The sequence below is a fragment of the Sphaerodactylus townsendi genome, linkage group LG06, assembly GCF_021028975.2.
Source record: "Sphaerodactylus townsendi isolate TG3544 linkage group LG06, MPM_Stown_v2.3, whole genome shotgun sequence".
NCBI classification, from domain to species: Eukaryota; Metazoa; Chordata; class Lepidosauria; order Squamata; family Sphaerodactylidae; genus Sphaerodactylus; species Sphaerodactylus townsendi.
The window spans coordinates 46,976,454-46,992,899 of NC_059430.1; the positions used below are offsets into that span (position 1 = coordinate 46,976,454).

Genomic DNA, 16,446 nt, shown 5'->3' on the forward strand with positions numbered 1-16,446 from the left:
AATACACAAGGTCCCTTGAATAAGTCACTGAGTGAAACAAGGAGGAACTGGCACCTGTTGGGGCAGAAAATAAGCAGAAAAATAGAACTTAAAGAGAAAACTCAGTATATTTAGATTCATGTTTAGATTTATGTTTACTCTGACCGAAGTGTAAAAGTGTGTGGCTTACCATGGCAAACTTTATTATATGAACAAAAATTACTTTGAGGAATAATAACTGATTGTTGAAAAATCTACCTAAATACAGAGAGTCCAGTGCTAGCCAGTACAATTTGAATCTTTCAGCACACCAGCCTCTTGCCATGACCAGATGCAAGGCACAGGTTGTGGTCAGATGTCAGAGGAACTAAAAGCCTATCAAGCGGGAAAGAGACAGCTGCAGATACACTTGCTCTGTCCTTCAGTCTTTTTTATTCTCAACACCGTGAAACCATTTTATGATTAAACAAAGATATTTGATCTAAAAAGGTCAATTCTATTAAGTCTGAAAAAGGCCATGGTCCCAACAAAACTCAAAATATAATTAAGCTAGCAGCCTGTCTCTTGTCATTTTCACTGGGGACAGATTGCTAGCTGGTCAGAAATGAAACAGCCTAGCTTGCTCTTAACACTTCTTTTAACAGATTCTTGAGAGGCAGGAAGGAGCAAGTAATGTTTTCACAACACACATCCCCAGCTGCTAACTGCTGCAGGTAACATAGAGGCTAAGGGGCATGGTAAGGGGCCAGTTAAAAGTTGGCAACCTTAACCAAGACTGTGGTTGAACTTATGACTTGAAACTATACCTCAGCCTAGGTTGGAAGTAATGGTTATACTGTGTATTAGACTGCAGCAAAACTTCGATATGGTTCTTTTAGAACTGGGCTGCCTATCAGCTTTGTACGGCTTGTACTTGCTAACTAGTCCTATTTTCCATTTGGACAAAAATGCTGGATGGTTTTGTTGGTCTTCATCTTTATCCCTGGCTGTTATCTGCTCCTTATGGACTATCAGCTCCTTACGGACAGGTTAAACTATATTTCTGCATTCATAACTTACAAGTAGAGTATTCCACATTACACTTCTCCCATTATGAATATTTTAAAAATTACAATTGCTCAGATGCATGTGTGTAACATGCTATCATGTTGCAGCTGACTTATTGCTACCCTATAAGTTTTTCAAGGCAAGAGACTAACAGAGCTAGCTTGCCATTGCCTTCTTTGGCACAACAAATGGTGTCCCATCCCCTATTACTAACCAGGGTGACCCTGCTTAGCTTGTGAGATCACGTGAATTAGGTTAGCCTGGGCCATCCAGGGCAGAGCATTTTTCAGATACATTTAAAATATGTTAATATTACAATATATTTGTAATGGAGAAATGCATGTTTACATTTCCAGCAGACAGCTGAAAGTGGCAAGTCACCACCTTAGCAAATTATTAATGCAGTTTCCACTAGTCATCTTGGACAATTGCCATTCATTTCAACAGCTCTTAATCAACAATGCCACTAACTTCTTCTACCCAAAGAAAACCATTTAAACTGCGTGAGTGATTCAATAGTAAACAGGAGACCACACAGGGCAAATAACCCTGGTGCAATTTTATCACCACTGATGGGTTATGGTGGAGATCCAGTGCCATGATGCTGTCATGGAACCATCCAGGCAACAAAACCTTCTTCAATTTCTTGAAGTAAGCTCTGGGTTGATGATGAGTTTCAAATGACTACAGCAAATTGTGTGTATTCCTGTTCACCTGAGATTAGATTTTTCTGTCACCACCAAAAAATACAGGCTGTCTTGGCAGTGACCAAGTGGGTGAAACATAACCATTCACAAACACATGAAAACAAATGTCACCCATATTTATTTCATTTTTCAATCGCTCATTTTTAAATTGTTTTTGAACTCCCTGTTTTATCTTTACATTATTAATAACAAATAAATTAGCAAGAAAGTCATAAACATTAAATCAAATGCAAGTCTTCTCACGTAAACAAAATATGTGACCACTAGATTTCTTCAGTAATGGACCCTAATTTCAGTTACCTCTTGTTGAACCCTAAACAGCTAAAAGTCATTTAAAATAAAGAGTATTCAATGGGCCTGTAGACAAAAAAAAAACCTGTATGGCAAATATTTTACAAATCTTCAAGGTTGCTGATATCGAGATAGTCTGAATGAGATCTTCTTGCAAATAGGCACAACATGTGACACTAGAAAAAAATTAGCCAAGAATCAAGCAGTGTACATGGCAATGACTTGACTGACAGGCTCCTTGTGTTTCTGGATACCCTGAAGGAAGCTTTAATAAAGGGGGTTAGTGGCTGCCCCAGCTGTGTTTCCTATTAAGCTTCACTGGATGTAAGAACACTGCATTGTATACTGACTGCGGGCTTTATGCTTCCAAGGCATTCTCCCCCACACATGCATATAGTAATGAACTGTATCCAACAACCGATACAACTATTTCATAGCTCTCAATGCCTAAGAGATATAGAATGTGAAGAAGTCTGAACTATCATTCAGGGTGTCCATGTCTTACCTGGGCAGTAAAGAAAGCTGGAGTCAAAGATCCTGAAGGAAGTGCAGGGCTATTAAGGGCAATGGAGCCAAGGTCAGTGCTTGAAAGAACCATCGGAGGTGCTGAGATCTCCAAACCTTTGGGTTTCTTAGCCTTTGGGGGAAGAGAAGGAGATTTTGCCTTGGATCCTGAAGAGAGGTTTAGTGGCTCAAGAGAGTCAGAGTCCTGGTAACTGGACTCCAGAAAGAGGCTTCTGGGTTCCAAGGGAAGAGGGGAGTGAGGTGACAGAGATGGTGATCGGGAGGAAGAGGATGAAGCTGAGGAAATGCTGGCTACATTGGGCAACATTAAAGATGATATTTTTGCAGAAACTGAAGATGCTAGAAAAGCAGAAGCAGTGGCTGCTTCAGATGTTGATGGCAATGACACTATAGGCCTCATCACTTGCTTGTCTGTTTTGTTTGTCACAAATCTTATAACAGTTCGGACTTCTTCCAGAGGTGTGGGCCCTTCCAGTTTGTCCTCCAGTTTTTCTGTTTTGATTGGCTTGAGAGAATCTGCCTGGTTTTGCAGGGAGTTGATGGTGAAAGAGGAGTACAGGCCTGAATGGATATATTCATTGCGGCTCGTGCTTTTCAGGGCTGACAAGCTATGCTTGTGGTTTTCTCTACTTTCCAGAGGTATCTTGCAGTCGCTGTCCTGCAGCAAAAGGCTCTCTCTGCTGATTTCTACAGCATGAGAATCCATCTTCAAAATCTCAGGGAATGATACAAACTTGTATACAAACTTCTGGCCAATAACCTTCTTGATGATGTTCTATAGAAAAGACCAAAACAGATGTAAGAAGTTTAAGTTCTGACTAAGCATATATTTGCAATGCAATACCCCTCACAGAAAACTCAGCCATTTTCTTCCCCTTGTTTCTTTTTTTCCTTATTTTTTTAGAAAAACCCTTCTGAATTCCAATCCCAATATATGCATGAATAACACGTTTTGATCTGTTATCAAATTAATAAATAATCTCATGAACACAATTACATGTTTTATTGCAATAAACACCAGCAACATTCTAGGTTCACTTTAGCAATAAATACTTTTGGGCATTCGAGTATATTTGTAATTTTTAAAATAAAACATTGACATTTGTACTCTTAAATTTTAAAAGCATACCAAGTAGGTTGGTATGTGATTGGTGTTTGGAATATGCTGCCACAGGAGGTGGTGATGGTCACTAACCTGGATAGCTTTAAAAGGAGCTTGGACAGATTTATGGAGAAGTCGATCTATGGCTACCAATCCTGATCCTCCTTGATCTGAGATTGCAAATGCCTTAGCAGACCAGGTGCTCGGGAGCAGCAGCAGCAGAAGGTAATAGCTTTCACATCCTGCATGTGAGCTCCCAAAGGTATCTGGTGGGCCACTGCAAGTAGCAGAGTGCTGGACTAGATGGACTCTGGTCTGATCCAGCAAGGCTCTTTCTTATGTTCTTATGCTCTAGGTTGGTGCGGTTATCCTCTATAAATTTCCTAAATCTTTCTGTAAGCATCTAATTACCATCACCAACTTTAGTGGCAAGAAATTCCACAACTGACATTACAGTTCCAAGATGAGTCACATCCTTCTAAACCCATGGAATTCAATGGATTTAAAAGGCTATAATTCTTCTTAGGATTGCACTATAAATTATACATTAAGTGCTAATTTTTTCATTGGTCAAGTCAAATTCCAAATTCCTAGGATACTATCTTCCAAATTCCTTCACTTTCATTTGTTTATTTTAAAAACATATACTCTGCAATTACTAGCCTTAAAGGCTCTTGGGATCTTAGAGCAAAGCAGAATAAAAACAGATAAAAATATCAGTTACAATAACAATTGGACATGCAGCCCAAAATACACTATTAAACAAAACAACTGGAGAATCATATGAAGGGAGTACAACTGCAGCACTCCATTTCAACATGGATGGGCCTTAGCCTGCTAGCTGCAGGAGTACTGGGAACTATCAAGAGGGAATTTGCCACCAAACCAATTTCAGTTGCAAACAAATACAATCCTGTGTGAATTATCCCCATTTAAATCTGTTGGTTTCAACGAGACTGGGGAAAGACTACTGGAGCACAGTTCATGTCCTAGATAAAATATCAGTATTTCACTTCCATCTCTCTCAGGAAAGAACCCTATGACTGAAGCCCAAACATCTTCATTCAAACGACTATTTTGTTTTCTTAACATTTATTTATTTATTTATTAAATTTCTTATACCCCCCCCCCCCCCCCAAAGGACTCTGGGCGGTTTACAACATATAAAAATAACAAGATAAAACCTAATACAAATATAATTCACAAGATAAAACCTAATACAGATCACCAGACTTAACAAAATTTACCTTGTCATAGTAGTATCTCAGTGCTCTGCTCAGCTTGTCATAATTCATGTTAGTCTTGTTTTTTCGTAGTCCCCAGAGCTTAGCCACTTCTTCTGCCTTAAGTAACTTGAATTCACCATCGTTGGACGTCCAGCAAATCAGGTGCTCATGTTTCTGATCGAGAAGCAACTGCAGCAGGAACTGCCACAATGTGATTGCACTCTCCATGCCTACAGAAAACCAATACAAAGTGGCCAGGGAGGGGAGAAGAGAGAGACAAGATGATCAGCCTGTTTGCTGGAGACAAGGTAGTTTCAACCACAATGTTCTTGCAGAATCTTTCCAACAAAATTAGGACATTCCTGAAACTATATTAAATAATGAGCAGGTATAAATGGTTATAATACAGTCTTCCTATACATAAACATCTAGTAAAGGTGATCATTACTGGTTATAAAAAGGTAATATTATACAATTCTGGAGAAAAAATACAAAATTATTTTATGAAAAATTATGAGAAACTGACAATGTCTATTAATTAAGAAATTACCAAGTGTCTGTTGCTGCTTTAAAACCATCTCAATGTTGCTCTTTTTCACTAAGGAACTTAAGTTTACCTGCAATAAACTCTTGAACTGGATAGCCCCAGACTAGATTGCTGTTATCAGTTCTCAGAAACTAAGAAGAATTGGCCCTGGTTAGTATTTGGATAGGAAACCTCCAAGGAACACCAGGGTTGTGATGTGAGGGCAGGCATTCTCGAACCACCTCCAAGTGTCTATTGCCTTGAAAACCATATGACAGAACAATGGGAAACCACCTCCAACGTCTCTTTTCTGGAAAACCCTATGAGATCACCATGACTTGACAGCACAAACACACATAAAAAGGCTGGAGACTGATTATAGTCTGTATATTTATCATTATAAAGGGTACGCGCAGAGACTCCTTAACTTGAACATTGTTTTGTCTTACCTATGGTCAGCGTATTGATACAATTCTGGTGATTTATTTTTTTCTGTAAATTTTTCTTTAATTGGTTCCATGGAGAGAAACCACATAATGCAGCCTTCCTGACTGCATTCCAGGCTGTATTTTAATGCTCTCTTTGCATGTAAAAAAGTACTTTGTGAAAAAAGTGAAAGATTGCTTGCAAACTGTCAGAATTTCCCACCTTCTTTGTATACCGCTGTACTCAAATGAATGAGCTTCTGCATACTTATCTCCAGATTGGATTGTGGCTATTTTCTTCGTCTCCTGCTCCCTCTTTGCAAGTTTATCTCTCATTTTATCATTATTTGTTTTTTACTGTTGTTGGAGCAATGCCCTCTGTGCTAACATTTAAGGCATTTCTTCCTAGAAGTCGATTAGTTGCAAAGCTAATGACTTTTAAAAATCCTTTGTCTTCATAAAACTTTGAAAGTTGCATCCAATGAATAATACATTATAAAGTGGATTAGCTTGGCTCCAGTACTTTGGACTTGAATCTAACAATACATATTGCACTGTTTCGATACAATTTTTCCCTTAAATTTTGCAAACAGATGGAGCTGTTTTGCTACTTCCTTCCACTTATCTAGTAAAAGAAAACCTTTTAAAATTAGTTCTGCCATTGGATGCAATCAGTTTATTTCAATTTATTTCAATTGATTACAAAGGGTTTCTAAGTAAGGGCTGCACAATAATTCCTTTCACACATAATAACTGTTTAATATAGCAGTGTCTAGTTTCTTGCTCACTGTTCTGGAGCCTTGTTAGTCTGTTGTAGCAAAACAAAGCAGGTGTCCAAAGAGAACTTAAAGACACTTTAAACAATTTTTATTCCAAAATGAACTTTCATGAGCTGGAGTTCACGTCTTCAGATGCAGAGAGCTCTGATTCACAAAAAAATCATGCTGGAATAAAGGTTGTTAGCCTTTAAGATACCACTGAATTCCTATTTATTTCACCATATGTTGCCAGTTTGGGTCCTTTTTACAAAGTGCCTAAATAACTGCTATGTAACAGTGAAACTAGGCAACTGTGATGCAGTCCACCCAGGTCTCCCCTCGATGTCAACGTGGAGACTTCAGCTGGTGCAGAATGTTGTAGCTTAGTTTATTATCAGGAGCTTGAGGAAGCATGCAATACTCCCAACAATTGCCATACACTTGCATCCTCTGTTGTGCCCCTGTCTCATGGAATGGCCTGCCTGATGAGTTTAGCCACTCTCCTGGCTTTAGGCAAACCATGTAAGGGCTTTTTATACAGGCAATATAGGTGCTGGTATTGACCTTTAAGGCCCTTCGTGGCTTGGGGCCCTCATACTTGCGGGACCGTCTTACCCCATACGTCCCGAATAGGCCATTGCGCTCTGACTCAGCGGAGCTGTTGGAAGTCCCTAGTCCTTCAATGATGCGGCTGGCCCCGGCCTGGTGGAACGCTCTTCCACCAGCTATTCGGGCCCTGCTGGACCTTGGTGAGTTCCGCAGGGCCTGTAAAACTGAGCTGATCCACCGGGCTTTTGGAGAGGCTGGCCGCGGATTGGCTGCCCCCTGATGAGAGCCCCTGCCATGTGTTGTCTCCTTTAGCAATGTCTTATGCTGACTCCATCTTCTGGCATTGCTGCCCCTCCCAGCCTTGGGACCAGGCATCACTTACAGGGAACTTGGGTTGATTCTGTTTTTAGGACTTTGTATGCTGCTACTGTTTTTAAGGTTTGTAATTGTGTTTTTAATGATTGTTGGGTATTATGTGTTGTGTTGTGAACCGCCTAGAGCCTTCCGGGGATGAGGCAGTCTACGGAATTTAAATAAAAAATAAATAAAATAATAATAATATGACGGTGCTGTTATGAAATGGTCTAGAAATGTGTTTTGATCAAAGTATAGGCTGTGGCCTATACCAATTTTGTACTCTCTGTTGCCAGCGTGGAGTGGTGGTTAAGAGTGGTGGACTCTAATCTGGAGAACCAGTTTAATTCCCCACTCCTCCACATGGGTGGCAGTCTCTAATCTGGAGAACTGAACCGACTCCTTTACATGAAACCTTGAAAAAGTCACAGGTCTCTCAGAACTCTCTCAGTCTCATCCACCTCACAAGGAAGGGAAGGAATTTGTAAGCCACTTTGAAACTCCTTACAGTTGAGAAAAGAGGGATACACATTCGTCCCCTCCCCCCTCTTCATGCTGTTACTGTGACCCTACTATGTAATTTCTGCATTCATTTCAAATGTCACATTCAAATGTTTATTTTAGCATTGTTTCAACTGTTTCAGAGTTCTTCAGTCCCAGCCCTATTGAAGGTCCCTGGAGGTCCCTGCCCATATGGTCTTATACTGTGTAGAACACCTTGAATCTCAGTGAGAAGCATGGACTATAAATGACATAAATCAACATATAAAACATACATTAATATATAAAACTGCTACCAGAAATCATATGACTATCAGAATCTGACTGGATAAAATTCAACAAATTTCTCTGTGTACCTTTTGAAGATCTAGAAGGAAAAATTACTTAAATTTAAAAAACTGACTGAAAAACATGAAAAAGGAAAACGAGCCTGCTCAAGATGTTGATAGCTTAAGAGTATCCTGAAGGAAGAGTTTAGCGAGGGGGTGTATTTTCAAACTAGCCCCCTTGCCCTACAATTATTTGTGAGCCTTCAGCTTCTCAATGTGTAATGTCTACTGAAATCAATACTTGATAACTATGTTGGGAGCAAAAACTACCTGACCACAGCCACACAACCCAGAAAATCCACAACCACCAGATAACAATACTGTTTATGAAAGTCACAGATCAGTGACAGTACTATTATTTCAATTTTTTTTTATAAACTGCCTTTCTACCAGAAAAAAACACTTAAAATGAGCATTTAACATAATCATATCATCTATCCAGGGAGATACATTCGATGATCTGGGTTTCAATCGGCCTAAGCACAAGTTCTTCTAGTTCTGCTTCAATATATTTAAAGATTATACAGGATCATTTTGTGGAACTACCAGTAGATGGCACACGGCTTTTGAATTTGTGAACAAGTAACTCTTCCCACTAGAGAATTTTTAACTTCTTTTCTGCAAAATCCTAGGAGGAATGTAATGCACTCTGAGTCACAACTAGAGCCTCTATTGGCAAACTTATAAGGGTAGAACTCTTTAAAACATTAAGTTTGCTTACCACAAAATCTTGTTCTATAGCATGACATAATTAAAGGCATGCAAGGCAGATTGTAAAGGAAAGATTACTAAAACATATATTTTCTGAAGAGTTTCGTACATCTAATTTATAGACACAAAAATTGTCTTATAGAAGACATGACACTGTATATCACTGTACATCTTTGTATATCACTGTATATCTTTGCCCACCATTATCAATCAGTTGTGAAGTATCTTTAAAGTGCTAGATAATCTTTTCCTTATTTGTTCCAACAGCTATCCAGTGTCATGGGTTACCACTATTCCCGTTTTACCTCTAGTGCAGTAGAGGTCACCTGAGAATACTGCACCAGAACATGTCCTGACCTCAGAGGCATAGCTGGGCCAGAGTGCAACCAGTGCGCACTCTGTGTTTTCCACTTGCCCCCGCCGCCCCCCCATGGTGCCCTGCCCCCCCCCCGCACTTACCTTACTTCAGGCTGGAAAAGCAGCCTGTTCCCTTCAGGCTGAAAACGGCCTGGTGGGGACTACACTTCCCATGAGACCTTGGGGCTCGCAAGGTCTCCTGGGAAATATAGTTTCCGCCAGGCCATTTACAGGCCACTTCTCCAGCCTGCACTAGATTCAATAAGGTAAGTGTGGGAGCAGGGGGGGGGGAATGGGGTGCTGCGGGGGTGATTTTCCGCCACCTCCAGGCATGTGCCCGGTACAACATGCATGCCATGGCCCCCTGGTAGCTCCACCTCTGCCTGACCTTACTATAGTTTTCCTGCTCTATCCTAGCTATACAAAAATACAATCAACCTCAAATCAGCTATTACCAATGTTAAACAGGAAAGGCAGATTCTGAACTGACTCCTTCTGGCTCGCCACTGCCTTAAAGCATCAATCTAACACAGCACTATCATAGCCTGACTCCATGCTTGAATTCATTATGGAAAATGTCTTTCTTTTAAAATTGAGAAAATCCCATTTAAGTATTCTAACCTTAAAAACAGTGAGTGTCTTATGAACACCTGTGCACTACATTAACAGTATACTATGTGGCTGGGCACAACTTCATGGGCAACCATTCCAGACTTATGAGGAAGCCTGAATAAATTCATGTAAAATATATAGTTAAGCTCAACTCTATGTATATTTTGGCACTAGTAAAAGCAGAACACATACTTCATTACATAATATTTTATGCATATTTTGAGAGGTTCCAAAAATTTATTTTTGGTACAATATAATATAAAGATTACTATATAGAGCTGTGTACTTGACATTTTGTTAATAGATTTTCAAAGCAAAAATCACATACAAGCCATTATGTTCACATATTCTTCAAAGCCCACCTTAAATAATCACATATTTTAGCAAGCAATGCAAATGAAATAAGGTTTTAAATTTAAGTTTCCATACTATGCAACAGCACCATTCCTTAGTACAAAGAACTGTTTATTTGTAACATCATTCTCCCTACCATACAAGGAGTTCAGGATACTGAACAAGTTACATCTCCGGATTTTAAACTCACAGCAACCCTACAGCTAGGCGGCGTGAGTGACTGGGCCACATGAACTATGGAAGAATGGAGGTCTCAAGACTCGCATCTCCAAGTTAGGCACTCCACTTCCACTCCAGAGGAAGGAACACCCACCCACCCCAAGGCATATATATAGGCATTCTTCCGAACGGTTAAAAACAAATCAAACTGGCTTCTGGAACACATTCAACCCATTAAAAAATCAGTTTCACATCATCTTGTTCTTTGGGTCAACAGACCTCTGTAGAAACACAAAGCTAAGGCCAATCTAAAAACAGTGGTAAACCTGATCTTTTCAGGGAAATGCTATTACCCTATCTCTGTCTATCATGAAGCCATCATTCCAGCCTGAAGAACACCATGTGTGCATTCACCTGTATTACACATCACTTTAGTAACACCTACCAAACTCATCATCACCATCTCCAATCACTTGTCAAGCACATTTACTGCACCATCTAACTCTAAAGGAAAGAAGAAACAGATGTGGGAATCTGATCAAACTGACCTTAAAAGACTATGCAAGACAAAAATAAGAATTACTTTTAGTTGATTTCTAAGAGATGCTTAATTATTTTTACATAATTTTTGTAAATTATACTTCTAAACCTTTAAATTTTCTGAAAGCTTAAATGTTTTATTTCAGATACAAAAACAAACCACTTTCTTCATCTCCCCTACCAACATCTTGACTTCATGTCTCCCAAGTAACATGAGGTGATTTACTATTACCTCATAATAAGGGGAATGCCTCATCTGAAAGAAACTTTATAAGGGTAGAGGGGCCTATTCAACAATTTAAACTGAATGCCTTAGGATGGTCAAAAATGCAAATATAACTGAAGATCTATCTAATCATGGGAAACGTTCACTAAAATAACATGGAGTAAAGGTATTTGTCATCAAGCTATTTGAAAAGCCTTCCAAAGTGCAATAATCTCTCTAAATAAAACAATCTTTTTGCAGACATAATTTTGCTGTTCAGACATTTCTCTCTCTCTTTGTTGTCCTAAAGAACATACAGATATTAGTGCACAGACGGACATCTATTTATCAACTCTGGATCTCCACTGTCTAGCAGCTCTCTGCTGAATGACGTAGGGCATTGTTAGCTTCTTCTTCTCCTCGTTAGCACTTAGCTTCCTCTATTGCTGCAGGCTACAGGCAGGAAATGGGAAAACGAACCAGAGGAAACCTGGCCTGCTACATCTGTCCTTGTTTGTAATCTCAGCTCTGGTTTTATTTTGCTAAGTGGCATGGGTTTCTGTTAACTCCTGAAATGCCAACTTGACTTGTTAAAACGTCTCAATGGTTTCTACTAAATTACACTATTTTTAAACGTACAAAATACTACTGATTGAATTCTATCTTATGCCCAGGAAAAATAACTACAGTGCAATGTACAAAAGCAAATTTTCCCATCATGAAATGACCAAAGGAAATTAGTGCCCAGTAAAGCATCCAATTCCCTAGGCCAGGGATCTGCAACCTGCGGTTCTCCAGATGTTCATGGACTACAAATCCCATCAGCTGGAGAGCCACAGGTTGCAGACCCCTGCCCTAGGCACATAATACAAACAAAATTCACACATATAGTTTTCTGTACATTACTCCAAGCACTGTTCCTCAGACCAATATTCTGGCAGCTTACTTGTAGCCAATTAACCTGCATGAAAATAAATGCAATTCCTATCAGCTTATTTTAAGGATATCACTACTTATTTTAACTATCAAACCATAACCATAGGTCTAAGCCTAGAAGACATTAAAAAGGGTGCTGAAAATACACAAGAAATTAGGAGTTCATATGGGGATGATTTGGGAGACTGATGAACTTATGAAATGGCTGTAAACTGTCTTCACCACTCCCAGGCAAAAGTACTAAAACAAACCCGCAATTTGGCAGGTTCAATGGGCATTTAAAGATACATGTACACACTACAAAAAGTGAGGAGCCATCTTGTCAGGAAAGACCCTACAACTTGCATGAGCTGAGCTGTCTGTTATTTGGTGTCCTCTTTGCAGCAGAAAAACCCTGGCTTCCCCCTAAGGAAACATGCCATTATTGTGTTCACATGTCACAGAAGCCAATGGGGAATGCATGAAGTCATGCCTTCACTGTGACACACAGACATTGCATTAAATTACTACAGGACAAGCGGTCCAGCATACTGAAAAAATTACTCCCAATAGATATGTCAAGTGCTAACCCATTACCTGGCCAATGAGAAGTCTTTCCTCCCTCCCCCAATCCTTGTTCAGCCTCAAAAGAGTCAAGCACCACTGAAAGAAAAAAGTGTCCTAATAGTCACCAAACTGAGATCAATAGGCACTCCACAGCCAGCATCCAATCAGAAGCACTCCTGGAGGGGGAGGGATTCTGAAGGGTGTGGTGACCAACAAATGCAGAAGACCCTCTTCTCCACAGACTGGTTAAGTCAGGGGTAGGGAACCTGCGGCTCTCCAGATGTTCAGGAACTACAATTCCCATCAGCCTCTGTCAGCATGGCCAATTGGCCATGCTGGTAGGGGCTGATGGGAATTGTAGTTCCTGAACATCTGGAGAGCCGCAGGTTCCCTACCCCTGGTCTACACTAATTGCCTGGAGAGGGGGGTCTACAGAACTAGCTTCCATTTATTTGAGTACAGTTCCTAGTACATGCCCTGCCACATTACTACATACTTGATATAAAATGATCTGGAACAAATGGGTGATTCTGTAAAGGGACATTGCCAAGAAGAACCAACTAAACCACTTTGTATATTGACTTTATATCAAGCTATCATTTGCTGTAAAGAATAATTATTGTAAATTTATACTTAGATGTTCTGCTTTGACCATTTTAACAGCAAAGCCACAGTGTACTTGCATGAGGAAATAAGTACATTGTTTCCATATTTCACCCTCATGCTATTTTTCCAATTTTTCACATTTTGATCTCTAATTTATGAAACTTCAGCTCTATTTGACAGCCTGTAAATATGTTTCCTTCAGTGTTGGTCTATAAATGTAAGACTGAGTGGCAGATGGTACCTCAACATCTGCACAGAATATTTTAAAGGAATTAAAGAAACTGTATGAGCCCACCCCAAACTACATTTTTCAAGGATGATAAGTAGGATGTGGTTGGTAACAACTCAGCATTTCTGCCAAATAAAAGATGACAAAACGTATCAACATGTTTGCTTAGAAACACAGTCAAATATTCAGGAACAGATATGTGAATGTTAATTTATGTAACCATTAGAAAGTGTGCAAATATACCTAGCCAGTATTGATGCAAAACTTTCTTTGATGATTGATTATCCCCAACTAAGGATTTAATATTAATTTTTGATTTTTTTTTTGCCTTACATAAAAATCAGTGATGTTTTCCATACCCAGCAAATGCATCATTTCCAGCCAGATCATCCTTAAGCTTCCCACCCCATATGTTGACACTGTAAAATCTAAATCAGGACTTCCTCCTATTATATTTTAGAGATGTATTTCTGGGAAAGGCATATCTGAGTTAAAAAGTAGGAATTCCTTCAGCACCACCCAGTGGAAACATTTGAAAGTTTTTACAACTAACACTTTCTAAAATGGCTTCAGCAAAGTAGCAACAAAAAGATTTTTTCTAAAATAGTTTAGATGGAACCATTTTATGTACTAATAGATTTTTTAGTAGGATAGTAAGATTTCAAGCTGCACTGAAATCCTGCAGATAGAGAGCCCATCAGGAATGACATGCGTCATATTATTATTTATGGAACGCTATACCACCCTCCCCTGCCAAGGCAGGTCTCAGGGTGGTTTACAGGGGTCATATAGCAATATGTAAATAATGTGTCAATAAGATCTAAATATAAAATACAACATATATCTGATTAAAACCATAATACAATAAAACAGTGGAAAAGATGGCATCCTGATAACAAAATACACACTAAAAGATCTAAGGAAGGCAGTAGCCACACAACCCCATTTAAAGGGGAGGGTCTGGATCCACCCATAGAAGTGGTATGTGGCTGCTCCGGCAGATGTGCCCTCGTGTTGGCATGCAGCCACCACAGGGGGTACCCCAGCACTGGGACATAGCACCAGATGGAGCGCCAGCATCCTAGTGGTTCCCTCACAACCATTCGCCGCATTATGCCAGCAGCTGAGACTTGAGACTTACAACGCCCTTTTGGGTGGCAAAAGTTTATTGAGCCCCATGGGGGTTTCTCGGGGGTGAGGAGGCTTTTACACTTCTGAAGCTTCCTCACACTGCCAAGAAGCCTCTTTGGGAGTGGCAGGGCAGCTCGAGTGCAGTGCCACAGCAGGTCATCTGGCCTCTTGAATGGGGTGATCATCAATAAAACACAGGGGACAGTACTGCAGTTGTACCTGGGTGGCAGAAACTGTAGTGACTTTCATGAGGAGGCCAGCAGTATGGGTGCAGAAAAACTACTGCAGGAAGAGGAGGAATTACACTTCCAAAATGCCAGGATATATCCTCAGAGAGGGTTCACCCAGAGATTTAAATACAGAAATGCTTATAACCCTTTTCCACATATGCCATTTATGATGTTTTCAGGCTAGAAATAAGACATTTCCTCCATAGAGTTTCAGATTGTTTTCCTTTCTTTAGTTTTGAAAAGTTTCCAAAACACTTTTTCCTCCTTTGTACCTGAAAATGCTTTTACAGTGTTTCTTCCCACTAAAATGTTTCTGCGCCAGCGGAATTCCACAGTGCAACCATACTGAAACATGCTATTTTTCCCACCAAAGCCACAGGTCATTTTCCTTGCCCCCAGTGCAATCACCAAACCTCAATTTCAGTGCTTGGTCTGCCTTTTTTTTTTTTGGTCCCTCAACTCACAGTTTCACCCCTCTCCTCTTAAAATTTATTCTTTCTGGCATCCCTCCCCCAATTTTTGGTATCAATGAATCAGCAATACTAAGAAGCATCACTACAGAACATGTGTTGAGAAGAAACTGGCAGTCAGGAAACAAAATTATTAGAAGGGGAGCGTGCACAAGCTTCGTGTGGACAATTGTGTGGACAACTGCAGAAATGGTGTGTGCGCAAAAGGGCACCTTGCCACTAGAACTGTGGTTCTTAACCTGGCATAGACATACCCCTAGGGTGCAAATCAGAATGTTTGAGGTACATTAAAAGAATTATATAATGGAGGAAAAAGGTGTGCGAGTGTGCCCTATAAAAGGCGACACCCCTGACAAGATTAGCTAAATTGTACCAGGAAATTCCCAGCCCCCAATGCACAGCCTTTTTGACCAGCACAGGAGAGCAAGGGATCAATCAGATGCCACCCACAAGAGGAAGTGGCAGAAAGAGAGGTGTGGCTTCAGTGGTGTGTTGAAGGAGTCTGCAAGACTGGCAAGCTGGGGCAGAACACTGTGGAGGCACGTAACAAAAACCCTGTGTGAGGTAGAGTGACTTTGCAGATTTCTTTTGGGGGGATTGTGGGACAGAGAACTTTCAGAGGCATAAGAGGCTGTCAGGTAGGGGGGTGATGGTTGCCCCTGGGTAGCAGTGAAGGTGGGGCTCTGTCTTTAGGCTGCGTGCATGCTCCTTTGGCACAGCTTGAAAAGCATGCCAAAAGAACCTACAGGAAAGCTTGGTCTGCCGCTGAGCAGAGAGGCCTGATGACAGTAACCAGCCTCCATAGCAGGCCAGGTGTACTTACCCATCAATTGCCTCCCAGCCTCCCGCAGGGTTGGGAGTAATCAGGGCTCCCAGCTCAGCCTGCGGGAACTACCTTACTCCAATGCTACGTGGGGAGGCTGTCAGCAGTGGTGGGATTCAGCAGGTTCGCACCACTTCGGTAGAACTGGTTGTTAAAAACAGCACTTGTAAACAACCGGTTGCTAAATTATTTGAATCCCACCATCGGAACCGGTTGTT

General features: G+C 40.4%; 1 protein-coding gene across 1 annotated transcript in view; it reads right to left on the minus strand.

Annotated features, from left to right (window-relative positions):
* The window catches only part of ELK3 (ETS transcription factor ELK3), a 58,888-nt gene that overhangs the window by 16,378 nt on the left and 26,064 nt on the right, over window positions 1-16,446 (minus strand). Inside the window, exons 2-3 of the mRNA XM_048502343.1 lie at window positions 4,899-5,107; window positions 2,530-3,324 (exon numbers count right to left, since the gene is read on the minus strand). Coding sequence (XP_048358300.1) covers window positions 2,530-3,324; window positions 4,899-5,105 — 1,002 coding nt within the window. The 5' untranslated portion in view covers window positions 5,106-5,107. The remainder of the gene's footprint in view (window positions 1-2,529; window positions 3,325-4,898; window positions 5,108-16,446) is intronic.